The 27,289-nt window shown below is 39.6% G+C and overlaps 1 protein-coding gene across 7 annotated transcripts in view; it reads left to right on the forward strand.

The window, feature by feature from the left end:
• Positions 1-27,289, forward strand: part of atosb (atos homolog b) — a 154,661-nt gene that overhangs the window by 107,017 nt on the left and 20,355 nt on the right. For 6 of the 7 annotated variants that reach the window (XM_072571672.1, XM_072571677.1, XM_072571674.1 and 3 more), the window contains 4 exons: positions 8,014-8,072; positions 13,315-13,411; positions 18,587-18,745; positions 20,569-20,637. In XM_072571672.1, coding sequence (XP_072427773.1) covers positions 8,014-8,072; positions 13,315-13,411; positions 18,587-18,745; positions 20,569-20,637 — 384 coding nt within the window. Of the gene's footprint in view, positions 1-8,013; positions 8,073-13,314; positions 13,412-18,586; positions 18,746-20,568; positions 20,638-24,732; positions 24,848-27,289 lie in introns of those variants that run through there. The other variant, XM_072571679.1, reaches the window with a different exon arrangement.

The raw sequence follows: 27,289 nt of genomic DNA on the forward strand, positions 1-27,289 counted from the left end.
TTCCTCACTATCTCCCTGGGTCCCACCCCACCTTACTAGTTTAAATCCTTCCAAGCAGTTCTAGCAAATTTCCCTGCCAGTATATTAGTCTTTTTCCAATTTAGGTGCAATCCGCCCTCCTTGTACAGGTCACTTTTACCCCAAAAGAGATTCCAGTGATCCAAAAATGTGAATCCTTCTCCCATACACCAGCTCCTCAGTCATGCATTCATCTGCACTATCCTCCTATTTCTGCCCTCACTAGTTCGTAGCACTGGGAGTAATCCAGATATTACTACCCTTGAGGACCTCCTTTTTAAGTTTCTGCCTAACTCTCTGTAATCTCCCTTCAGAATCTCAACCTTTTCCCTTCCTATGTCGTTCGTTCCAATGTGGATAATGACTTCCTGCTGGCCCCTCTACCCCGTGAGAACATTCTGCACCCTCTGAGACATCCTTGATCCTGGCACCAGGGAAACAACACACCATTCTGCTTTTCTCTGCTGGCCACAGAAACGTCTGTCTGTACCTCTGACTACAGAATCCCCTAACACAATCGATCTCTTGGAAGCCGATGTACCCCTCGTTGCATTAGAGCCAGTCTTAATATCAGAAACTTGGCTGCTCGTGCTACATTCCCCTGAGAATCCATCACCCCCTACATTTTCCAAAATTTCTGGAGAACATCCATCTTAGTGAAATGGTTGGACATATGTCAAGTGCAATTCAATGTGGTTAATTGTGAAATGACACATGGAAGAAACCATATGATATATTCTTATCGAAACTATTTTAACAGTGGTGTTAGAGCAGAATACTTACAGTTGCAGATTCATGAATGTTTGAATGTAGCAGGAAAATTTGTTCAGACAGCTTTTTTTTAAAAAGCACATGAGATACTTGGCTTTGTAAATAGAAGCATTAAATACCAAGTCAAGAAAGTCCTGTTAAGCAGAAGTCTGGTTTTAACCTAGCTAGAGAATTGTGCACCATTCTGGGCATTATATTTTAGAAAGGCTGTTAAAGCCTTGGAATGGTATAGAGGGGGATTACCTGGATGATACCAAGGATAGATGAACTTCAGTGGAGTGGCTCGATAAAAATGGAATTGCTCTGTTTTAGAGCAGAAACCTGTTAAAGGGATTCTTAATGGAGGTATTCAGAATGAGGAGAGACTTCTTGAGAACATGGTAGGAAGAAACTATTTTCTCGGGTGTATGGGTTAGCAACCCAAGAACATCGATTTGAAATAATTGTCAAAAGAATGGAGGACAAGTTAGTATTTGTTTTCATAAAGTTGGCTAAGATCTGGATTGTGTGACCAAATATTGGTAACTTTGAAAGGTAATTGGAGAGAGCTTATTCATAAATTTATGGGGGTGCACTAAAAAGATGGGTTTGCGACTAAATTACTTAACCCTTTCACACACAAGTATGGTGAGTTAAGTGGCTTCCTTCTGTGCTTTAAGTTTTTTTTTGTTTGATCATGGTCCACCTCTGGAGGAATACACTGAAAACAAAAAAAAATTCTGGAAATCTCAGCGGGTCAGGCAGTATCCATGGAGAAAGATTTCGAGTCTAGAAGCTGCTTCATCAGAGCTGACGTGAAGTCGGAATATATCTGCATTGCTCGTTCTTTTTAAAAGATCTTTAGTAACGCAGCAGGCAGATATCCAGCAATTGGATACCTTCCAACTTGATCTTATCTGGCATACTCCCAGTTTCTGTTTGTCTGTCTCTCTTGCCTGACTTGTGTTGTTCTCCAGCAAAATTATTAATAATCATGAGGTGATTTTCACATGATGGGTAACTCCCAGCTCTACTACATCACTACATCTATGCTTTCCTACTGCATGTACAACATTAAGTTGTAGATGAGCCAGAGTTCCCTTCAATTACTTGGGAAGATCAAAGGCATTCATTGTATTCACCCTTTGCTACTGACTCAGTTCCTTTCTGACTGTTCACTTCAGCTATGTGAGTCAGTCTTCGATACTTTTGTGTTGCCCCACCCAGAACAGAATTTCTGGTTTCATGTTCTAGCCACCACCAAATCTGCTGAAGTCCACCCTTCTAACATTCCCAACTTTATTCCCTACCATGCTACTGCTGACAACTTCTTTGTCATGTCATAAATGATTTCTTAACACCATCCTCCCTATCCACAGAAGCTGTGACCTCAATTAACTTCAACTCATGCGAAATCCCATTATCAACATCCTGTCTCATAAATATTACTTGTTTTCTTTTCCAGTTCTTGCCAATATGCTTTGGCACATATCCCAAGAAATTTCAGAATATTACCTGATGGAATCATTTACAGCATGCAAGGAACCATCCAGTCTAATCCCACTTTTTCATCTTGCACACTATAATTTGGTGGCACTTCAAGTACATTTTTAAAAATTCATTCATGGTATGTGGGTATTGATATCTAGGCCATTTATTGTTTATGCTTAATTGCCCAGAGGGCAGTTGAGAATCAATTATCTTTCTCTGGGTTTGGAGTCACGCGTATACTCAACGTGACAAATTTTTTTCCTTGGAGGACTTCAGTTCACGAAAAATATTTTTAAAATGTTCTTGTTCCTGCTGCAAACAAACCTTCAGGCAGATAGTTCCAGAACCTTACAACAAGAAATTCCTTGAAACCTCTACTACTTGCCCTAATTTTTTGACCTGATTATAGACTCCTCAACAAAGGAAAATGTAGCCACCTTTCCACTGCAGAACTGTATTGAAAACAAAATTATGAACATACAAACGAGGAACAAAGAGTAGGCTGGTTCTACCATTCGCTCAGATCATGGTTGATCTGATTTTAACCTCACCTCCAAGTTTCCTGCAAATCTCTAATAATCTATCTATCTGCTTTAATGTTTGAATATTTAATAAATATTTTAAAATATTTAATTTCCTGTCTCTCTCATCAATCATTATACTTTATTAAAAAGTGAAAGAACTGCATATGCTGTAAATCAGAAACAATAACAGCAATTGTTGGAAAAGCTGGCCAGGTCTGGCAGTATCTCTGAAGAGAAATCAGAGTTAACTTTTCAGGTGGAGTGATCCTCAGAACCATTACCCTCTGTTTCCTGTTTCTGGGTCAGTTTTGAATCCAATTTGCTGCTATGTCTTGGGATTCCTTGGACTATTTCTTCAGTGACTAGTCTGCCATATGTTATCTTTAAATTCATTGATGAACCTTATAGACTGCCACAGCAAATACTCTTTGATCTGCTTGTTACGTATCACTACTGTGGTCAACAAAGTGGATCAGTTTCTGACTTTATCCCATCCTGCAGACACTATTCCAATATCATTCTCACCACTCAACTTAGGCTGCCTGATTCTATAATTGGTCTATCCCTATCCCCACTTTAGTACAACTTCATTGGTCCTCCAGGCCTATCACCAGGGAAGGTTGGAAAAACGATAGGGAACCTTTATTTTTCTTCTTTTGCTTCCTTTAACAACTTTGCAAATATTTTATTCAGGCATGAAGATTTATCGACTTGTAAAAATGTTTAAATCCGTTAAGACTTCTCTTTCACTCTTGGCTTTATCTAACATTTCATTTTTCTTCTCCTTGATTGCCATGTCTGAATCATCCCTCTGTGGCTTTGACCCACCTTCAATGAGATCTTTTCAGCCATGGTGTGAAATCTTTGTTTATCAACTCTAAGTATTTTTTAAATTTTCCAGTCCTGGCTGCCAAATTTGGCAGAACCTTCATCCACCTTACTGTATCTTGGGATATGCCCTTTATATTCAAATAATCTGAATTCCTGTCTTAGAACCTCTTTCAAAACCTTCCTATTTGACTATGCCTTTGGTCATGTTTTTCCAAAATGATGATTTATGTCCTGTGTCATATGTGGCAGTGAAATTGCAGTGTTTTATTATGCTAGAACTATGATGGGAATAAAGTTTGTCAACATATCATTTTGGAGAAAGCCTCTGAATTAACAAGTGATCAAATTTTCATGGTATCTTTGTAATCTTTTGTTTCCTCCTTCCCCATATTTATTTCATCCATGTGTATGACCTGGTTTTCCCACAGATAATTCAGCAATGATTGGGAAAGCCCTCATCCCAAATGGCTTAATTTCTAACTTGTTGCTCTCTGTAGATAGCGGCTTTTTAAAAAATTAAATACAAGTATTTAAAATTGATTAACAAAGAATTTTCAGTGTGTTAATGCATCCATCTTTAAGTAGCTTATCCAGAACAATTAATAGCTCCCTAAAACAAGTTCTGAAGTAAAATATGCAATAATGTACAACAGAATTTAAAAGCTACTTGGATAATAGAACATAGAACAATACATCGCAGAACAGGCCCTTCGGCCCTTGATGTTGTGCCAACCTGTGAACTTATCTAAGCTCTTCCTCCTACACTATCCCATCATCATTCATGTGCTTCTCCAAAGATTGTTTAAATCTCCCTAAAGTTACTGAGTTAACTATATTGACAGGGAGGGTATTCCACTGTCTGAGTAAAGAAACTGCCTCTGACATCTGTCTTAAATCTATCACCCCTCAATTTGAAGCTATGCCCCCTCGTACAAGCTGACGTCATCATCTTAGGAAAAAGACATTCACTGTCTACCCTCTCTAATCCTCTGGTCATTTTGTATGTCTATATCAAATCTCTTCTTAGCCTCCTTCTTTCCAATGAGAATAGACCCAAGTCTCTCAGCCTTTCCTCCTAAGACCTTCCCTCCAGACCAGGCAACATCCTGGTAAATCTCCTCTGTACCTTTTCCAATGCTCCTACATCCTTCCTGTAATGGGGTGACCAGAACTGCGCACGCAAGATTCCAAGTGCAGCCGCACTAGCTTTTTGTACAGTTGCAGCATGACATTACGGCTCCGAAACTCAATCCCTCGACCAATGAAACCTAACACACCGTATGCCACCTTAACAGCACTATCAACCTGGGTGGCAACTTTAGGGATCTATGTACACGGACTCCAAGATCTCTCTGCACATCCACACTACCAAGAATCTTTCCATTGACCCAGTACTCTGCCTTCCTGTTATTCTTCCCAAAGTGAATCACTTCACATTTAGCTGCATTGAACTCTCTTTGCCACCTCTCAGCCCCATTCTGCAGTTTATCCAAGTCCCCTTGCAACCTGCAACACTGTCCTCTACTCCACTGACTTTAGTGTCATCTGCAAACTTACTAAACCATCCACCTATGCCTGTGTCCAAGTCATTTTTTAAAAAATGACAAACAGCAGTGGTCCCAAAACAGATCCTTATGGCACACCACTAGTAACCGGACTCCTGGCTGAATATTTACCATCAACCAACACTCGCCTTCTTTCAGAAAGCCAGTTTCTAATCCAAACTGCTAAATCACCCTCAATCCCATGCCTCTGCATTTTCTCCAACAGCCTACCATGTGGAACCTTGTCAAAGGCCTTACTGAAGTCTGTGTACACCACATCAACTGCCCTAACCTCATCTACATGCTTGGTCACCTCAAAAAACTCAATGAGGTTTGTGAGATATGATGTGCCCTTGATGAAACCATGTTGACTGTCTGCAATCAAACTGTTGCTTGCTAGATGATTATAAATCCTATCTCTGAAATAATCTTTTTTTCCAAAACTTTTCCTACAACAGATGTAAGGCTCACTGGTCTCTAATTATGTTGATCATCTCTACTGCCCTTCTTGAACAAGGGCACAACATTTGCAATTCTCCAGTCCTCTGGTACTAAACCTGTACACAATGATGACTCAAAGATCAAGGTCAAAAGCTGTAACACCACCTCCCTAGCTTCCCAGGGAATCCTCTGATAAATCCTGGCATAGGGGACTTATCTACTTTCACTCCTCCAAGAGTTGATAACACCTCTTCCTTACTAACCTTGATCCTTTCTAGCCTCATATCTCGTATCTCATTCTTCTCCTTCACAATATTCTCCTTTTCCTGAGTGAAAACCAATGAGAAATATTAGTTTCGCACCTCTCCGATCTCCACATGATTCACACACAACTTCCAACGTCAGTCTTTGACTGGCCCTAGTCATAGTTTTTATTCCTCACATACCTATGGAAAGCTTTAGGGTTCTCCTTTATTCTAGATGCTGAAGACTGCTCATGTTCTCTCTTTGCTCTTCTTAATTCTCTCTTTAAATCTTTGCTAGCTGATCTGTACCTCTCCATCGCCTCATCTGAACCATCTCATCTCTTTGTCACCTAAGTCTCCTTCCACTTAACAAGAGATGCAATTTCTGTCACAAACTATCGTTCCCTTACCTTATCCCTTCCTGCCTGCCTGACAGGGATATAGCTACCAAGGACACGCAATATCTGTTCCTTAATTCAGCTCCACATTTCAATTGTCCCCATCCCCTGCATTTTGCTAGCCCATTCTATGCATCCTAAGTCTCACCTGATCGCATTATAATTGCCCTTCCCCCATTTATAACTCTTGCCCTGTGGCATGTACCTATCCCTTTCCGTCGCTAAATTAAACGTAACTGAATTGTGGTCACCGACCACTAAATCAACATCTGGCCTGATTCATTACCAACCACCAGATCCAGTGTGGCATGGCCCCCCTCTCTTGTTGGCCCTTCAACATGCTGTGTCAGGTAACCATCTTGCCCACATTGGACATACTAGAGTTAAGCATTTCCAGTCAATGTTGGGGAACTTAAAGACCCCCATAATAACCATCCTGTTCCTTTCACTCCTAACCAGAATCATTTTGCTGATCCTTTCCTCCACATCCTTGGAACTCTGCAGAGGCCTATTTTTAAAAAAAAAACTTGCAACAGTGTGACCTCTCCCCTCCTGTTTCTAACCTCCAGCCCATACTACCTCAGTAAACGAGTCCTCATCAAAAGTTCTTTCAGCTACTGTTATACTGTCCTTGACTAACAAGCCACACCTCCCCCTCTTTTACTGCCTTCCCTATTCTTAATGAAAGATCTAAATGCTGGAAACTGCAACATCCATTCCTGACCCTGCTCTATCAGTGTCTCTGAAATGGCCACAACATCGAAGTCCGTGCTGTAAGCTCATCTACCTTATTTCAGATACTTCTGGTGTTGAAGTAAACACACTTTCAAGCCAGCTTGCTATCTACCAGCATATTCCTGTGGACTGTGAAATCCTGTCCATGCCCTCCCTACACTCATCCCCCTGTGCACTGGAACTTCACTTCAGGTTCCCATCCCCCCTGCTGAGCTAGTTTAAACCCACCTGGGTAGCACCAGCAAATTTCCCCACCAGGATATTAGGACCCCTCTAGTTCAAGTGAAGACTGTCCCTCTTTCTACCTATGTCATTGGTATCTACATGTAATATCTCAAACACACCAAATAAGTGTTTTTAATCCAATTGTCAGAAATTGGGATATTGCACAAGGAAATCTTGAAAATAGAAAATCCAAGTTAGGAAAAAGTTGAAATGCTCGAAGGTAAGTGGCATTTTGGTTTCTGTCACACAATAGGCTCTTCATATAGCTGAGATTTTGCAGACCAGTTTCTAAGCAGGTAGTTGCACCTGCAGTACAATATAATGGTCACAGTTTTCCATACATACAGCAGAAAGAATTGGCGAGCTGATGTTTGAAGCAGCAATGTATACTGAAGCGAATCTATTTGAGACCATGACTCTGTGACCAGAGTGGATTTATAAAATATAATATTGACATAGTAACATGGTTAACACAGTTGTGTAACTATATATCTATGAAAACCATGGAAGAAATAAAGGCAGCACATACAGGATTCATTTTTTGGAATAAAACAGATTAGATTCTTTGTATATCACTCAGTGGTTTGTTCGTCAAATGTCTATTGCTTGATTTAAAGTTGGTTTTCGATGATAAGCAGTTGTGATTTATATACAAGATTTTTCTGTTCAGAGAGTGAGGTTAAAAATTACTGTAAATAGACTATTGTAACAGTTTAAAAACATTGCAACGTTGCATCATTATTCGAAACACTGGTTTCAACAGGTGCTCCACGTATTTAGTTTAATGTCTGCATTCCCCTTTTTACACTAGACCTCCTCTGATTGTATCAATACTGGCAGAAGGTTAAATAATGGATTACGTCTGAAATCGTAAGTAGACTGTACCTTATCCTTGTGTTGGTATCTGCTCATAGTGGTTAAACGAGGAACAGCTTTTAAATCTTTTAAGAGCTATAACATTAACATATGATATTGTTTTACATTAATGTTGATTTGTTACAAGAATATGTTTTTGTCAGCCTTGACTTCCATCCTGAATCAGAATGCTTGTTTGTTTCAAGTGTCAATCCAGAGACTTGGGCACATGTTCAAGCAGCACTTTGTGCAGTACTGGAGAAGTGCTGCATGGAAGAGTTGATATTATTCATTGGAGCTATTGAACCAAGGTTCCCTTCTCACTTGAGTGGATGACAATAACTTTTTGTAACACTAAAGTTCTCTTTTATGTCCAAGCCACTATTTATCCTTCAGACAGATGAAATATTGTTATTTGTGGGAGCTTAATATACAAATTAACTTCCATGCTTCCTACAGTAAAAGTGACTACACTTCAAAAGTACTGTACTTCACAGATTGCAAAGTGTTTTGAGACATCCTCAGGTAATGAAAGGTGCTACACAAATCAAAGTCTTTCTCATATCCCTAATATAACTGTGGAAAGTCAGTAGCACTTCCTGTTATTGAAAAATAGGACAAGAGCCTAATAATAATCTCATGTAGCTGACTTTTTTCTCTTCCCTGTTCACCTGAACTTTAAAAAAGACGACAGTTTTTTGTTGTATCACTTGTGATACAATTGAGTACTTGCTCCATCCCTTTCCCCTGATGCAAGTGTGAAAATGAAATATTTTGCATCTGATACATTTTATCTGTTGAAACATGCCAGTCAAATGAAGTCCTCTTTTACAGCTAGAAAGCTTTTGATCTCTCACCAGAAAAAGAACCTTTGCATAGTGAAAATGCAAAACAAAAGGCTTGTAGAGTTTATTCAGTCAAGGAGTACAAAATTCACACTCTGTTTTGTGATTAATAAAATAAAGATAGTACAGGATTATCACTGTGTTCCTGTTCCCTTAAGTAGTTCAACTAAAAATCGACAAAAAATAACAAAAACAGCATCTAGTCTAATGAATCAATTAACTTTTTCCAGCAATCCACATGATCTTTATTTATCGTTGGCATCAGTGAATAATTGATTAATTTAATCAATGAGCAAAAGAACTTTTCTTGATTTAACTTGCTGCCATTTAACTAATAGTTAGTGAACAAACTTCTTATCATCTATTCCATCGAAAACAGAGTCCTGAAATGGCTCATTTATTTCCAATGCTTCAACACTGTGGAAATCTTGACTACTTATCCTCACTTTGTAATTATCTGTAGCCATTTAAAACCCAAACTTATCATTGTTTAATCTTCCTTTTGATTTTTCTGACTACCTGTCCTCCTCTTCTTAGTTCTCTCAGTACAGGTTATAACTTTGTGACTTTTTAAACATAGGTTTTTGACCTTTCTTCTTTGATACTGCTCTTTCCTTTCTTTAGAATGGTGACCTCAATGCTGAGATAATATTCCACAATGCTTTGGCACTTCACTCAAATAGGCATTCTTGATTTCTGAGGTTATATGTTACTATTTTAATTGAGCAAAACCATAGCTGATCCTTATTTTGCTCATGACTGTAGATCACTCCACTTGTCCAACCAGCTTTTTGGAAAATGTACTTTAAATAAATGTTAGAAAAAGTTCACTTGACTCATTCCTAGAATGAAAGGTATATTTTATGAAGAAAGGCCGAAACCATTCAACCTGAGTTTAGGAGAATGAGGTGATTTTATTGAAATGTAAGCTTCTATAACTTTTGGTTCCCTTATTGATTTAAAAATCTGCCAATGTTGGCCTTGAATATATTTAATGACCCAGTCTTGCAAGCTGTCTCCAGTAAAGAATTTCATCAATTCAGTAATCTCAGAAGAAATTACATATCATCTTTGTCTTAAATGGTGATCCCTTAGTCTGAAATTGTGTCCTGTAGTCAGACTGCCCTACAAAGAGAAATAACCTCTTTTTGCATCTACCTATCAAGATCTCTAACAATCTTATGTATAATAAGGCAGCCTCATTCTTTGAAACACCAGTGAGAGTACAAAATATCTCCATACCCCGGACCAACTTAGTGAACCTTCTCTAGATTGCCTCCACCACTGTATCTTTTCTTAAATCATGGGCCCAGAACTGTTCACGGTATTGCGGGCATGGTCTGACCAGTACCTTGAGTTTTGTATCCTAATTTTTATATTCCATTCCCTTTTGTAAGAATAAAAGTATATTTGCTTTCTCTATAACCCTCCGTTCTTGGATGCTAGCTTTTTGTGAAACATGAATGAGGATTCTTAAATCCATCTGTGGAGTTTTCTGCCGTCGTTCCCCATTTAAATAATATTCACTCTTCTATTCTTTCTGCCAAAGTGCAGAATCTCACGTTTTCCCAGATTATACCTAACTGACAAGTTTTTTTGCCCACTTTCTTAACCTATCTGTATCCCTCTGTAGTCTCATTGTCATCCTCACTTCTTGTCTTCCCACCTATTTTTGTCATCTGCAATTTTAGCAATAATATATTCTCTTATCTCATTCAAGTCATTTATATATATACTGCCACAGCACTGATCATTGTGCACTCCACTAATAACAGGTCAGCATCCTGAAACTGTCCCCTTTTTATACAAATTCGGTCCTGTATTTGTGAGCCAACCTACTTCCCCAATGCCAAGGGTTCTTATTTCATTAAGAAGCCTTCTGTGGTAACTTATCAAATGCCTTTTGGAAGTCGAAACATAACATATCAACTGGTATCTCTTTATCCTGCTTGTTAACACACCAAAAAAATCTACTTTGTCAGGCACGATTTCCCTTTCATGAAGTCGTGCTGACTCTGCTTGATTATATTGTGAATGTCTAAATACTGTGCTATTACATCCTTTATAATTGACTCCTAACATTTTCCCATTGAACAAGTGGCTTACTGTTGCTTGTTTGCCTCTGTGTTCCACATCAATTGTTAAGATGCTTTATTTCACAGAATGTACGACATGGAGATGAATCCCTCTGTTAATTAAACTAAACACCTAGAAAAGCTCGCCATGCCTTGTAATCTGTCAAAATACGAGTGACAGAGAATTCTCAAATTCCTTGATTTAAAGAAAAATAACATAATTTATTTCCTACCTCTAAAAGTGAACATTAAACAAAAACTAATGTCAAATCTCAGCCACCCCTTTCTCAACTGTTTACTATCTACCTCCAACTTTCTAACCATATACTGTTCCAATAAGACACTTAAGAAAATTACATCAACTTAATTTCAAAACCACACAGTCTCTGTCATCTTCTGTGTCTTCACTCTTCCAGCTGCTGATCTCCCTGGGTCGTCATCTTTCTTTTTGCTACAACTATGTTTCACATGAACAGGTATCTTTGACAGAGTGTTTTCTAATTTCTTTGAGACCAAGATGTTAGATGGGCAATTAGCTCTTTGGCAGTTTTTCTTTCTCTACCATAGTTGCTCTCTGACCAATTTTAAAAATGTCTGTATTCTTATACTCCCATCGTCGGATCGTCTCATTGATTTGATGTTGGCACTGTGACTCAGTTGTTGGCACTGCTGCCTCATAGCGCTAGGGAACTGGGTTCGATTCCACTCTCGGCTGACTGTGTGGAGTTTGCACATTCTCCCCATGTCTGCGTGGGTTTCCTCCAGGTGCTCCAGTTTCCGTCTCCATCCAATGATGTGCAGTTTAGGTGAATTGCCCATAATGTTCAGGAATGTGTCGGTTAGGTGCATTAGTAAGGGGTTAACATAGGATAATAGAGTAGGGGAATGGGTCTGGGTGGGTAACTCTTCAGAGGGTCAGCGTGACTTGTTGGGCCAAAGGGCCTGTTTCCACACTGTAGGTTTTCTGTGAGTCAAAACAATAAATTCAAACTCGATTGGGTTTTAATATCCTGGGGGATAATTTAAACTGGTTAAATTCAAATTGTTGTCAAAGCAGCAACTAAAACTCGGGTATCCACTTCACAGCCAAATGTTACATATTTTCAGTTTTCCAGTACACACTGGAACTGCCATCTAGTCATCAAGTTACAGTGCATGCCTTTTAACTTCATAACAACAGTGAAATGTGATGAATGGATTGACTAATATCAGTTATATAACCAGACTGTGCTTAATAGAAAAACAATGAACTTATCTTCACAAAATTTGTGGATTATCCTGTTTGGCTTAATCATAACTACTGCTACATGCCTTTCTGAATTCTCCGCCTCCTGAATGTGCCAAAGTTGCCTTTCAGCTCTCTGTTTCAAAAGCCATTTGTCCATATTACTTCATTAATCACTGTGTTTAAAGCCAGAAACCACCAGCTGAACCTACTTGATCCCTCAAGAATGCATGAGACCATGGACTCCTGTGGGGTAGTGATCCAAATTAAAATGAACCATCCATTCCAATTAATTTAACAGGAGTTTGCTCTGGCATTAATTGCAATAACATGGCATACATACAAATTAGGATTAGGACTAGGCCATTTGACTCATTGAGCTGGCTTTGACATTCCATAAAATCACAGCTGACCTGAGTGTAATCTCAAATCCAGATTCCTGCCTCCCTGATGGACCTTTCACCATCTTGCTTACCATTAATCTATTTGCATCTGCCTTAAAAAAAATACTAAGAGACTCTTTCCACTATTCTTTTGAAAAAGAAAGTTCCATTTAAGACTGCTAATCCTCAGAAAAGAAATTCTCCAAAGCTATCTTAAATGAACGACCCTTTTTTTTAATAGTGACTCCTAGTTCTTCTCGCACAAGAGGAAACAATCTTACTACATCCATTCTGTCAAGATCTCTCAGAATCTATGTTTCAATCAAGGTGTCACTTTGATTTCTGGTTGAAGTTGAACAGAAACAAGCCGAGCCTGTCTGACTCCTTCACCATGAGTCGTTATTTGGCACAATAATTATTCATGTGGCACCTTGTCAGATGCCTTCTGGAAATCTGAGAACACTGTCCATCCTTGGTCCTTTTTCTCCACACAGACATACTATGTCATAGAACTTCAATAAATTGGTTAAATGTGATTTGTCTTTCACAAAACTACATTGATTCTGTGTTGCTGTGCATTTTTTCCAAATACCCTGCTACAATACCTGTAACAGCCCCTAGGGAAATAGAAACTATTTAGCTGTTCTAAATAAAAGTTGCTCTTTGGATTAAGTAGTAAAGGATAGCTTCATATGATGCCCATATTTTGCTCTTTATTTTATCCTCCAGACGACAACTGCGGAGTGCATTTGCAGGAGAATCCAGCAAGTTGTCGAGAAGCAGTACACTTCCTTCTATTAGCCGTTCTTTGCTCGGAAATTTTGAGGTACAAATATATAATACTACCAACTGTGGTAAATTTTTCATGGGGATTCCAACAGGTAACTCCTCCCAAACTGAGCCTGGTTATCAAAAGTTATAATTTATTTGCTCGGATTTCTTCCTCTTCGGCAATCATCAACAAAGAGCACAACTGAAAACATGGTTTCCTTATCTTCAGGAATGGGGAAAATTAAAACTCTTGCTTGTCTTAGCTTGCTGCAACTCTATTCGTTTTGTATAATGAGAACATGATAACTGGGCCTCTGTCTGTACAAAGCCCCATGTCTCCGAAAACAGAATGAAAGAGCTGAGTTTTCATTATTATTAAACTCTTGCCTTGGCTGGTGCAACAGCTTCTGCTAACTTAGAAGAGTGGAAAGGAAGGGCATAGTCTGCATCGATTCACATATAAACGTAAAAGAAAACAGTTTAATGAGACTTATCTGGTCTCATCTCTGAGGTGCCCTTGGTGCATATTTCCAAATACTGAACCCTAATAAAAAGACATATTCCAATGATCAGAATATCCAAGAGATTCCCCCTCCCCCCACGCAAGCTCATTGTCCAAAGAAGTGCTGAAAGAAATGGGAATTATGGAAACTGCTGTTTAGAGGATGCAGAATATCAGTAGTTCTCAGGCATAGTGTCATTGAGATGTACAGCATGGAAACAGACCCTTCAGTCCAACTCATTCAGCATTTGGCCCATATCCCCCTCAACCCTTCCTATTCATATATCCATACAGATGCTTTTTGGATGTTGTAATTCTACCAAGCTGCTCCACCTCCTCTGGCAGCTCATTCTGTTTATGCCCCACCCCTCGCATGAAAAGGTTGCCCCTTAGGTCCTTTTGAAATCTTTTCCCTCTCACCTTAAACCAATGCAATCTAGTTTCGGACTCCCCTACCCTGGGAAAAAGACCTTGGTATTAACCCTAGCCATGATTTTATAAACCGCTAAGGTCACCCCTCCGCCTCTGATACTCCAGGGAAATTAGCCCCAGCTTATTCAGCCTCTCCCTTTGAGCTCAAACCCTCCAACCCTGGCAATGTCCTTGTAAATGTTTTTTCTGAACCCTTTCAAGTTTCATTACATCTTTGCTTTAGTGGGGAGACCAGAAGTAAATGCAGTATTTCAAAAATGGCCTAACCAATTTCCTATACAGCTGTAACATGACCTCCCAACTCCTGTACTCAATGCACTGACCAATAAAGGCAAGCTTACCAAATGCCACTTTCACTATCCTGTCTACCTGTGACTCCGTTTTCAAGGAATTACGAACCTGCACTCCAAGGTCTCTGTTCCACAAAACCCCCCAGGACCTTACGATGTGTATACTTTTCGTTGATTTGACTTACCAAAGGGAACACCTCACATTTATCTAAATGAAATGCCATTTGCCTGTAGACCCATCTGATCAAGGTCCTGTTGTACTCTGCGATAACTTTCTTCACTGTTTACTGCACCACCAATTTTGGTGTCAACTGCAAGTGTACTCACCATATCTTCTATGTTCACATCCAAATTATTTATATGAACGACAAAAAGCAATACACCCAGTGCGGTTCCTTATGGCACACCGGCCTTCAGTCTGAAAATCACACCACCACCACCACCACCCTCTGTATCCTATTTTCTTGCCAATTTTGTATCCAAATGACTAGCTCTCCCTAGATTCCATGTTACCTAACCTTGCTAATCAGTCCACCATGTGGAACCTTAAAAAAAAGTCTTGCTGAAATCCATACTAACAACATGCATTGCTCTGCCTTCATCAATCTTTGTCACTTAGAGTCATAGAGATGTACAGCATGGAAACAAACCCTTTGGTCCATGCCGACCAGATATCCCAACCCAATCTAGTCCCACCTGCCAGCACCTGGCCCATATTCCTCCAACCCTTCCTATTCATATACCCATCCAAATGCCTCTTAAATGTTGCAATTGTACCAGCCTCCACCACATCCTCTGGCAGCTCATTCCATACACGTACCACCTTTGTGTGAAAAAGTTGCCCTTTAGGTGTCTCTTATATCTTTCCCCTCTCACCCTAAACCTATGCCCTCTAGTTCTGGACTCCCCGACCCCAGCGAAAAGACTTTGTTTATTTATCCTATCCATGCCCCTCATAATTTTGTAAACCTCTATAAGGTCACCCTTCAGCCTCTGACGCTCCAAGGAAAACAGCCCCAGCCTGTTCAGCCTCTTTTTTTTTTTGTAGTTCAGATCCTCCAACCCTGGCAACATCCTTGTAAATCTTTTCTGAACCCTTTCAAGTTTCACAACATCTTTCCAAGAGGAAGGAAACCAGAATTGCACGCAATATTCCAACAGTGGCCTAACCAATGCCTTGTACAGCTGCAACATGACCTCCCAACTCCTGTACTCCATACTCTGACCAATAAAGGAAAGCATACCAAACGCCGACTTCACTATCCTATCCTATCCTATCCTATCTACCTGCGACTCCACTTTCAAGGAGCTATGACCCTGCACTCCAAGGTCTCTTTGTTCAGCAACACTGTCTAGGACCTTACCATTAAATGTATAAGTCCTGCTAAGATTTGCTTTCCCAAAATGCAGCACCTCGCACTTATCTGAACTAAACTTCATCTGCCACTTCTCAGCCCATTGGCCCACCTGGTCCAGATCCTGTTGTAATCTGAGGTAACCCTCTTCGCTGTCCACTACACCTCCAATTTTGGTGTCATCTGCAAACTTACTAACTGTACCTCTTATGCCTGCATCCAAATTACTTATGTAAATGACAAAAAGTAGAGGGCCCAGCACCGATCCTTGCGGCACTCCACTGGTCAGAGGCCTCCAGTCTGAAAAACAACCCTCCACCACCACCCTCTGACTTCTATCTTTGAGCCAGTTCTGTATCCAAATGGCTAGTTCTCCCTGTATTCCATGAGATCTAAACTTGCTAATCAGTCTCCCATGGGGAACCTTGTCGAACGCCTTACTGAAGTCCATATAGATATGATCTACTGCTCTGCCCTAATCAATCATCTTTGTTACTTCTTCAAAAAACTCAGTCAAGTTCATGAGACACTATTTCCCATGTACAAAGCCATGTTGACTATTCTTAATCAGTTTTTGCCTTACCAAATACATGTAAATCCTGTCCCCCAGAATCTATTCCACCACTGATGTCAGGCTCACCAGTCTATCGTTCCCTGGCTTTTTCTTACTACCTTTTCTTAAATAATGGCACACTCTTAGCCAACCTCCAGTCTCCTGGCACCTCACCTGTGGCTATCAATGGTACAAATATCTCAGCAAGGACCAAGCAATCACCTCCTTAGTTTCCTGCAAAGTTCTGAGATACAGATGATCAGGTCCTGGGCATTTACCCACATTTGTGTTTTAAGATATCCAGTACCACCAACTCTAATATAGACACTTTTTTCAAGATATCATGATTTATTTTTGGATAATTCCAGTTGCTGTTGTTTATAGTATAAGAGATTAAACTGTAAATCTACCAGACTGTCTTTCTTTCCTGCTACAAATTGACCCTGATAGAAAATTAGATTTTAAGTTTTCTAATCTGATATTAAATGAATTTCCAATTATCTCATTTATTTGCAAATAACACAAACCGTAATATCAGACTGAACTTCAGGTTTCAACAATGATTATTACTCCCATTGAATGAATGCTATTTGCTTAGTTTTTTCCAGTATAACACCTTTTTGAAAAGGCAAATTACAACTTCAGTCATAAAACTGTTTAGGATTTGTTTTATTCATTCATGGGATAAGGACATCAGTGGCTAGGCAGCATTTATTGCCCATCCCTAATTGCCCACATTGCTATGGGTCTGGAGTGACATGTCGGCCAGACCAGGTAAAGATGGCAGTTTCCTTTCCTAATGAACATTAGTGAACCAGATGCGTTTTTCAGACAATCGACAATGGATTTATGGTCATTATTAGATTCTTAATTCCAGATATTTATTGAATTCAAATTCCACCATTTGCTATCGTGATGGTGGAACATTGGAGACCCATAGAGAACATTGTATGGGTCTTTGGATTAATAGTCTAGTGATAATTCCAATAGCACAAGGCCTCCCCACATCTGATTTACAAAAAAGAGAATGAATTGGCACAGTTAGTGAAAATCGGACATAGTTTACTGGAAATTTTATGTTCTTTTCAGTCCATCCTTCGATCATAGGCAAACTTTACAATAGGCTTGGCAGCTTGATCCTTTGTTTCTTTCAAAATATGCTGAGCAGAACTGTTGGGAGGCAGAGGTCAGAGTAGTCAGAGAACACTTGGGTTCTTCTATGGTGTTCCATCTTCCATGTTTATGAAGTCAAAGGATACTGATCCAAATTTCACAGCAGGGGGGCTTAAAACTTAATTCTGCCATTGCTATGTTACTGCCAGTTTCACCAGTGTTTCATGTTTCAGAAATTACCAAGGATCTGCAAATTTTTATGGATTGGAGCTTAGTTGTTCTTTAAGGGTTATAACTGTCACAAAGCTGGACCCTTTTTTTGTAAAAGCTGTTCCTTTTCTCAAAGATGCTGTGTCCTTGACTTTTCTCAGAGAGGTTATAAACAGGCCGTGCTCTGATTAGACTAGTTTGGTACAAAGATGACATTTTGAAAGGATTTTTGTTTGTAAATAAACAGATGAGACTTCAGGCCAAAGTGATCATGTTTTAGAAGTGACCTATATAATGGAAGGGGAATGGTCAACTCTCTAGTTGATCAGTTCAGTCTCGAACTCAGTAGAAGTTTAGCAGTGGACTGTGTGAACAGGGTCTCTCTCTCTCTCTCTCTCTCTCTTTCTGCCCTTCTAACTTCAACCTGTTAGCATCTGTTCCTTTATTTTTACTGTGTTTTAAGGAGGTTTGCATAGTGGGACTGTTGTGTATATGCAGAACAGCATAATTAAGTCTGTTTTGGATAGACTGAGTTCTGCAGGGATTCTTTATTCTGTTCTTTGTGTTTCATTGTGTAATTTTTGTGAATAAACTTATTTTGTTGGTTTGAAACCTGGTAGTCAACCTTGCTAACTTACTCCGGGTAATTTTCACTGTGCACTTGTCGAAACAAATTGCAAAGTTATAGTCTGGGCTGCCTGCTTAAGAATGTTTTGAGTGGTGTGGTCTGGCCTAGTCCATAACATGATGAATAATGTCTTTTATCTCATTGCAGGAATCCTTGTTAAAAGGTAGATTTGCACCATCAGGAAGAATTGAAGGTTTTACAGCTGAACTTGGAGCAAGTGGATCATACTGCCCTCAGCATGTAACACTACCTGTGGATGTGTCTTACTATAATGTTTCTGAACACAGTGCTCCATCACCATTTCTGGTAAGAGAATATTTTGTGGCATTATCTGTTAGGATTGCTTACAGATATGTACTTGGATTCAGATGGTAGCACTCTTGTTGTTGAATCAAAATGCTGTGCGTTCAAATGTCACTCTAGAGACTAAAGTATAAAAATCTTGCAGTGCTGAGGGGGGCCTGCCCTGATGGACGTGCTGTCTTTCATGTAATATTATAAAACCAATATTACTATCTTGCCTTTCAAATGAATATTAAAGATTCCTGAGTTTTCTTTTTTCAAAGAAGTGCAGAAAGGTTTCATTAATACCCTTGTTAGCATTTTACCCCTTATCAACATCGCAAAACTAGATTATCTGATCATGATCTTATTGCTGTGTCAGGACCCTTGCATATGCAAAATAGCTGGTGCAATTCTCGTGTGGTGACTAAACAACATAAGATAATGAAAAGTGCTAATTAAAGTGCAAACTTATTTTTATCCTTTCTGCTGCCTGTTTATAATTGAGGACAAGTAATGATTTCATCCATCATTTTTCAAAACTTTTAATTCTTAGAATTTTTGTTACTTCTTCATATCAAAATGTTAATAGGCATTCTTTATTACAAACTCATTGTTTTCCATTGCTGTAGCATTTTGATGTCATCACTGAAGCAATCTTTGACTTCATTCACTCAGAAATTGTGTTTTTTTTTAAACAATTACCATTTCCTCAGAACTTGAAATGTTCTGTTGATTTTGAGATTTATCTGTTGTTATCCATTGTTAACATTATGGCGTTAGCCTTATAGGAGAACTCCAAAGTATGCTGCAGCCTAAAGATTCAGTGGTGCCATACCTCCTCTTCAGAGTCTGAGTTTGTAATATATCAGGCAATTGTGTCAGCTCATTACATGCTGATAGTAGACTTCTCTGCTAGAATTAATGAATCTCTACAGTGTGGAAACAGGTCATTTGGCCCAACAAGCCCACACCAACCCTCCAAAGAATAACCCACCCAGAACTATGCACCCACCCTATTATCCTACATTTACCCCTGATTAGTGCATCTAACCTACAAATCCCTGAACACTATGGGCAATTTAGCATGGCCAATTCACCTGCACTGCACATCCAGAGGAAGCCCACGCAGACACTGGGAGAATATGCAAACTCCACGCAGATAGTCGGCCGAGGTGGGAATTGAACCAGGAACCTTGGCACTGTGAGGCAGCAATGCTAACCACTGAGCCACTCTGCCACTCCAGTATATTGATATAGGCAAAACAAAACTACAGTCTGAGCCTGAATTAAGCAGAGTCCTTCGCATATATTCATAAGGGATCTATACTTATTTGGGGGCCCATCTGCAGTATTCAATTGCTGCGAGGTAGCCAGGGTCTATTGCTTAAAACCAAGTCTGCATGTGACCTAATAGGTTGACCCAATATCTGCTGCAAACCACACCATAAAAGGTAACTATTAGAAGTAATGAGCTTTTTGTAGCCTGGCGAAGTTCTGATCTTTCTATAATGTTGTAATGTCCCAGATGACATATTGCTAATTGGTTCTACCAACTTCCAAATGTTATGTGCGATGCTTTGTAAAAAGTGTTTCAAAATGTGAAAATGTTTTCTTTTGAACCGGTTAACTCTAAATACTGAAAAATTAAACGTGAACTTGATCAAGACATAGCTTCCTGTCTGTATACCTCAATGCTAAATTTCCAGTGTAGCGTTTACAATAATTTATTTTTTTGTCTGACTTAATGTGAAGTGCCAAATAAATTGTACAGATTCTTCACTCTTGGAAATGAAAATGTTTTTACTTGATTTATTTATTTATCATACTATTTTCCTTTCACTTAGGGTATCGTAAATCTGGAATCTTTGGGAAAGAAGGGTTACAATGTCCCCAAAACAGGAACCATTCAAGTGGTGAGTTTAGTAATCGGCTTACATGCTCATCTTCAAACTTTTAGTTGAAGCACGTTTCTCCAATCTTGTGGGAATCATAATGTTATTGAAAAATGGACTGAAATAACCAACAGAGCATTTGAGGATTCACAATCGATTCCAACTTCTCTGGTCTCAAAATGGAGAAAAAGCCAGATTTCTGATGCAATTTCTCTGTTTAGTGTTGGTGATAACTGAATGTATAGATTATGAATACACAGATTATTTTCAAGATGGCAGTTTGTTAGTGATAGGATGTTGCAGGGGTCAATGTAGGCCCAAAACTGTTCGCAATCTATTATACATGGTCTGGATATGTGGACCAAAAGTACTATTTCCAAATTTCTTGTTGGTACAAAACTAGATGGAAGCACAAGTGGAGAATGCAAGGAGCCTTCAAGGAAACTTGGACTAGCAATATGAATGGGCTAGAACACAGGAAATGGAATATAATGTAACTAAGCGTGGATTCACCTTGATTGATAGGGAGGAAAAATACAGAAAAGCAGAATTTTTCTTGAATAGTAAGAGATTTTGGCTTTCCAAAAGGAACTGGGTATCCTTGTCTATGGGTCTCTAAAAGCTAGCATACAGACATGGCTCGCAAAATGCTAGCATTTATTTCAAGAAGATGTGAGTACAAAAGTCTTGATGTACCTGTATAGAGCCTTGGTGAGATCTGACCTAGAATATTATTTATAGTTCTGATTTCCTTATTTAAGAAGGATATTTTTCAGAGAGGGAGTGCAATTCACTAAATTGATCCTTGGGATGACAGGATTGTTTTGAGGAGAGGTTAAGGAATCTGGGTCTCTATTCTCCAGAGTTTTGAAGAATGAGATATAATCCCGTTGAAACTTGGGAAATTCTTACAGATGATGACAGAGTGGATATAGTTGGGATTTTTCCCCCTCCTTAGTGACTCTAGAACCAAGGGACTGGGTCACCTCAGATGAGACTTTGTCTCAGGATAGGTTGCAGGCCTTATTAAGAAGAGGAAGGATTTCTTCACTCTGAGAGTAGTGAGTCTTTTGAATTCTGTCTCCCCAGGGTTCTTTCCATGAGTCCCTTCACCTAGTATTTCTGGGAGATTTTCTATATCACTTATGATGACAGATGCAAAATCTTCCATTTCCTTTTCCTGCGTTATAAAGTCTCTTATCCCCAACTGTAATGTGCCAAGTTTTTCTGATTAGACTTACTGGTAGGTATTGGCTGAATGGGTGCAACATTGGAGAGATTGACATCATCTCGTTGATCAGTTCAGTTAAATTGAGTTCAAGCACTCATCTCCTCAGCAACCAGTTCACACAAGTGTACAATGTTTATTTTTAATATTCTTTTTTGAGTGGTGAGCGTCTCTGGCTCAGCCAGAATTTATTGCCTATCCCAGTTGCCCAGAGGCCAATTCGGATTCAGCCATGTTGTTGTGGGTCTGGAGTCACGTGTAGACCAGATCGTATAACGATGCGAGATTTCCTTTCCTAAAGGACTACAATGAACCAGATGGTGTTTTTCTTTATAACAGTAAACAGTGGTTCACTAATTGCCACTTACCAGCTTTTTAATTCCATATTTCTATTGAACTCTCATTTTGCCATCTGACATGGAAGGATTTGAACCCATGTCTCCAGAGCAATAGTTTGAGGTTCCAGAATGCTAGCCCAGTGACATTACCGCTACACTTCCACCTTCCCTCATATTTACAAGATGTCACTTGGTGAGTTGCTTCAGTATATTGATTGGCTTTTCCCTGTGATCTCATTCTGAGAAAAAATACCATGGGAGCACTTTCAAATCTCCGCCCTCCCCCACCAAGTCTGTCTGTTTTCTATTATGATAAGCAATATGTTTTTAATGATTAAAAACTCCATAGTAATCTTCTGTCCTCTGAGCAAAAGTTGGAGTTGGGGAGGGCCTAAAAATCCTATGCTCTGTACACTTTGTGTAGTTTATGTCTCATATCAGAACAAATTCTTTTTGTTTAAATGTCTTGACAGCTTGGCTTCAAGGTTCATTGGATTGTCACTGACTGAATAAAACAAATCTCCATTGTCAGTCGTATGAGCAAGTGCATTCGGGAAACCCAATTTAAGAAAGTGTAATACCTTAAAGGAAGAGTGCATAGTCCTTAACATAGCCCTTATCACTGATCACATTTCTCCCTTGAGTGAGTGTTGAGAACCATTTGAGATTCTATATTATTTAGTCAACTAATATTCTAGCTTTTTTTTAAAAAAAAATTGATTTGGAGATGTAGATGCAACTAAATTACCATTTACTAAATTACCATTTACTAAATTATACTTATGAAGAAAAGAATAGTATTAAAGACCGACACCCATTCCCAGGACTGCACACTGAGACCATGCTGCACTTTCCTGGTCCTGAATGTTCCTTTGGTGTCCATATGGTTGGTGGAATCAATTAGTGATTTCAGAAGGGGATTGATAGCCATTTGAAGGAAATCCATTTGCAGTACCATGAGGATTGAGTGGGACTGGCACCTTCCAAACCCACAGCCACTTCCATCTGGAAGGAAGAGGGCAGCAGATACATGGGAACACCACCATCTTCAAATCCTCCTTAAGCCACTCTCTATCCTCATGTGGAAATATATCGCATTTCCTTCACTGTCATTGGGTCAATATCCTGGAATTCCCTCCCATGTGGTATTGTCGGTCAACCTACAGCAGGTGGATTACAGCAGTTCAAGAAGGCAGCTCACCATCACCTTCTCAAAGGTAACTAGGGACGGGCAATAAATGCTGGCCAGGGAGTGACATCCACATCCCACAAATGAATTTTTAAACAAATAGAAAAGGTTCATGAGGCTCAAAGCTGTTATCCCAATGTGATTCCTTTCTCAGCAAGAAAGGGAATGCCAGGATTTTGATCCATCAACAGAGGAGGAATGTAGTCATTCCAAATGAGGAAGGTGTGTGGTTTGGAGAGGCTGGTGGTAGTGTTTCAATATACTTTGTCCTTCTATGTGGTAGAAAATGTGGGCTTGGAAGATGCTGTTACAGAAGCTTTGAGTTGCTGCAGTGTATCATGTGGATGGTGTACGTTACTGCCATGATCTGTCTATGGTGAAGGAAATGGATGTTTAAGGTAGTAGATGCGTGCAATCAAACAGGATGCTTTGTCATTGAAGATCTTGGGGCTGGTCCCTTCCAGTATTTGATTACGTTCTTGACTTATGCCTTTTAGATTATAAACAGGATTTGAGAAGCTGCAAGTTGAGTTACTTGCTGTAGAAATTTAAGCTTCAGTTCAAGCCAAGTTCAATTTCAAGTCAATAGTAAGCCTTCGGTCATGGTTCATGGGTGATGGAAAGGTGGTCATGCCTTTGAAGGCCAGATGGAGTTGGTCATTGTATAGCACTTGTGTCACACAGATGTTATCAGCTCCAGCCTGGATATTGTCCATGTCTTGCTGCATATGGTCATAGACAGCTCATTTAAAGGAGCCAGCTGTGTGAAACCTACGAGGAGACATGTAGGTAGCTATGTATCTTTAAGAGATCATCATTACCAACTGTACTACCACTTCTGGTAGGTCTGATATTGGGCAGGGCTGGAGAGGAACCAGTGTATGGTATATTCAGGAATGGAGGAGTCTGAGACATGATCTGAAAAGTTTGCTTCAGTTACTTGACAAATCTTGGGAAGTTCCCTGATAATGGAGCAAAACCTCAGTCTCTTTTTGATATTTTGTATTTGTGTGTAAATGTCTCTTTGCTCAATATTTTACATTTTAAAAGTTGGATGCATTATAGCATTCTTGAATCCTCACTTCGACCAGATTAGTTTTTTTATTCCTTGTTCTATACATGTGTTCCTTCTGAAAAAAAATCTTGCTGATTTGGTATGTAGAAGAAGGGAAAATCAATCTTGTTCTTCAGTGAGGGCATTGTATGCACTATAGAGAATCACTCGTTCGTGTAATTTTATGTGAACCACAACTTGAATACATGACATTGAAGTTGTATGTCTCAGTCAGTGCTTCCTGATGCTGACTAACTTGGTTCCTTTCTCTACTGTTAACCTATTTGCGTCATTTTTGTGTTTTTAGACATCATTGGAGCAAATATTTTGCTTTTACTCACCTCCAGTAGATGAGCTCTTCAAGCCTGTTTGGCAGCCATTATTCTGATGTAATTTTCTGCACTTTGTTTCCTGAGAGGAAATAGCCATGTATAAAACAAAAATTAAAATGAAACTATTATAACTAACTAGACTTTCTTTTTTTTTCAAAGAAGTGTTTCCAAATGTATACACAAATATTTAATGAGGAGTTAAGATTATAAGACTTTAGAGCAGAAGTAGCCAAATCAGCACGCTGAGTTATCATGGTGATCACAGTTAATCTGACAATATTCAACTCCACTTTCCAGCATTTTCCTCATAACCCATGCTTCCCTTACTGATTAAAACTGTGTATTTTAGCCTTGAACACACTTAATGACCCAGGCTTAACATCCCTGTGTGGTAAAGATTCGTTACAGATTCACAATCATCATGTTAGGATTGAGATGATCAATTCAACTTACCAAGTTGGATATCCAAGCAGTGAATCATTTTTCCACCTGATGGAATTCATGGAAATAATTATGAAAGGAAATAAGTCTGCCAGAAAGACTGCATTAATTTTCCTTTTTTCCCCCCACATAATGAAGACTTCACAGATAATTGGATATGAGTGCTGGAATCTTCATATAGGATCAGCAAGGATACTAACCTGCTTCCTGTGTTGCTTCACTGGCAAACATATGGCCCTTTATTAAGTAATCTAAATCAGCAATGAATATTATTGAGATTCAGTATAGAATCAATATTCATTTCTTTCACTTTTGAGTGAATTCTCATAGTTTTGAGCATGAGCTCTTCATCAGGAATGGGGCAGTGAGGGGGGCTAAGGAGATGAGAGATAAATGGCGAGGGGCTGGTGGGGAAGACAGCTGGGAATGTGATAGGTAGATGAAGGTGGAGAGTGGGGGTGGAGAGGATAGGTGGGAAGGAAGGTGGACAGGTAGGACAGTTCCAGAGGGTGGTGCTGATTTGGAGGGTTGGATCTGGGATAAGGTTGGGGGAGGGGAAAAAAGGAAACTAGTGAAATCAACATTGATCCTGTGTGGTTGGAGGGTCCTAAGACAGAAGATGAGGTATTCTTCTTCCAGGTGTTGTTAAATGCGTCTGTCCCAGAGATGTTCTCAGAAACGTTCCACAAGTTCAGAGAACACCTCTGGGATGCACGCACTATGCAACCCCACTGCCCTGTGGCCAAACACTTCAACTCTCCCTCCCACTCTGCCAAGGACATACAAGTCCTGGGCCGCCTCCATTGCCAGACTCTAGCCACCTGATGCCTGGAGGAAGAACACCTCATCATCCTCCTCCTTGGGACCCTCCAACTACACGGGATCAATGTTGATTTCACCAGTTTACTCATCTCCCCTCCCCACACCTTATCCCAGATCCAACCCTCCAACTCAGCACCACCTTCTTGAAGTGTTCTACCTGTCCATCTTTCTTCCAACTTATTTGCTCCATCCTCCACTCAGACCTATCGCCATCACTCTCCACCTTCATCTACCTATCGCATTCTCTGCCCCCTTGCCATTTATCTCTCAACCCCCTTAGGCCTCACCCCTCTTTTTTTTTGTCCCCCCTCCCCCATCACCTCCACCACCACCACCACATTCCTGATGAAGAGCTTATGCTCAAAACATCGACTCTCCTGCTCGGATGCTGCCTAACTGGCTGGCTGTGCTTTTCCAGCACCACACATTTTGACTCTAATCTCTAGCATCTGCAGTCCTCACTTTCTTCTTATTCCTACACTATTTCTTTTTAGGTAACAGTATTTTTTGTTGTGGTCCATGTAAATAACATCCATAACGTTTTGGTTGTCCATTTCCTCAAAAAAAACTATATCGATGTATTAGATCCTACCCTTTTTGAAAGGTCATATCGGCTCGAACTCACTGAGTCACCACAACAGCAGTTAGATGAGCTTTAGGTCTATCATTTTTTGGTTGCCTGAAATTTGAGAGTTGCAGTAGTCCTGGAATAGTCATAGGGGCACTTTTATAATCCGAATATTATTTCTGATACCGCTTGTATGAGGGGCACACAAGGAAAGTCTTTTGAGTGCATTCAGGAAAAAAGTTCTATAGCAATGTGTTTCAGTCCAGTAGGAAAGGAATCACTATTAGATCTGGTTCTTGGAACCACATGGTGAGTCACATGGAACAACTGTCACTCAGGGAACATTTTTACTTGACAATGGTTATTGTATCATAAGATTTAGATTGGTAATGGAAAGGGATACAGAATAATCCAGAGGAATAAAAGTAACTATCACAAGAGAAAACCAACTAAAGTGGATTAAGAACAAATGCGTGTGAAATAAGCTGGAGCCAAAGTTTAACACATGAAATTGTAGCTGAACAACTGCCTTTCATCAAATTGGTGATATTTTAGCGGAGAAAGTGAGGACTGCAGATGCTGGAGATCAGAGCTGAAAATGTGTTGCTGGAAAAGCGCAGCAGGTCAGGCAGCATCCAAGGAGCAGGAGAATCGACGTTTCGGGCATGAGCCCTTCTTCAGGAATAAGGAAAGTGTGTCCA

This window comes from Chiloscyllium punctatum, chromosome 1, assembly GCF_047496795.1.
Source record: "Chiloscyllium punctatum isolate Juve2018m chromosome 1, sChiPun1.3, whole genome shotgun sequence".
Lineage (NCBI taxonomy): Eukaryota > Metazoa > Chordata > Chondrichthyes > Orectolobiformes > Hemiscylliidae > Chiloscyllium > Chiloscyllium punctatum.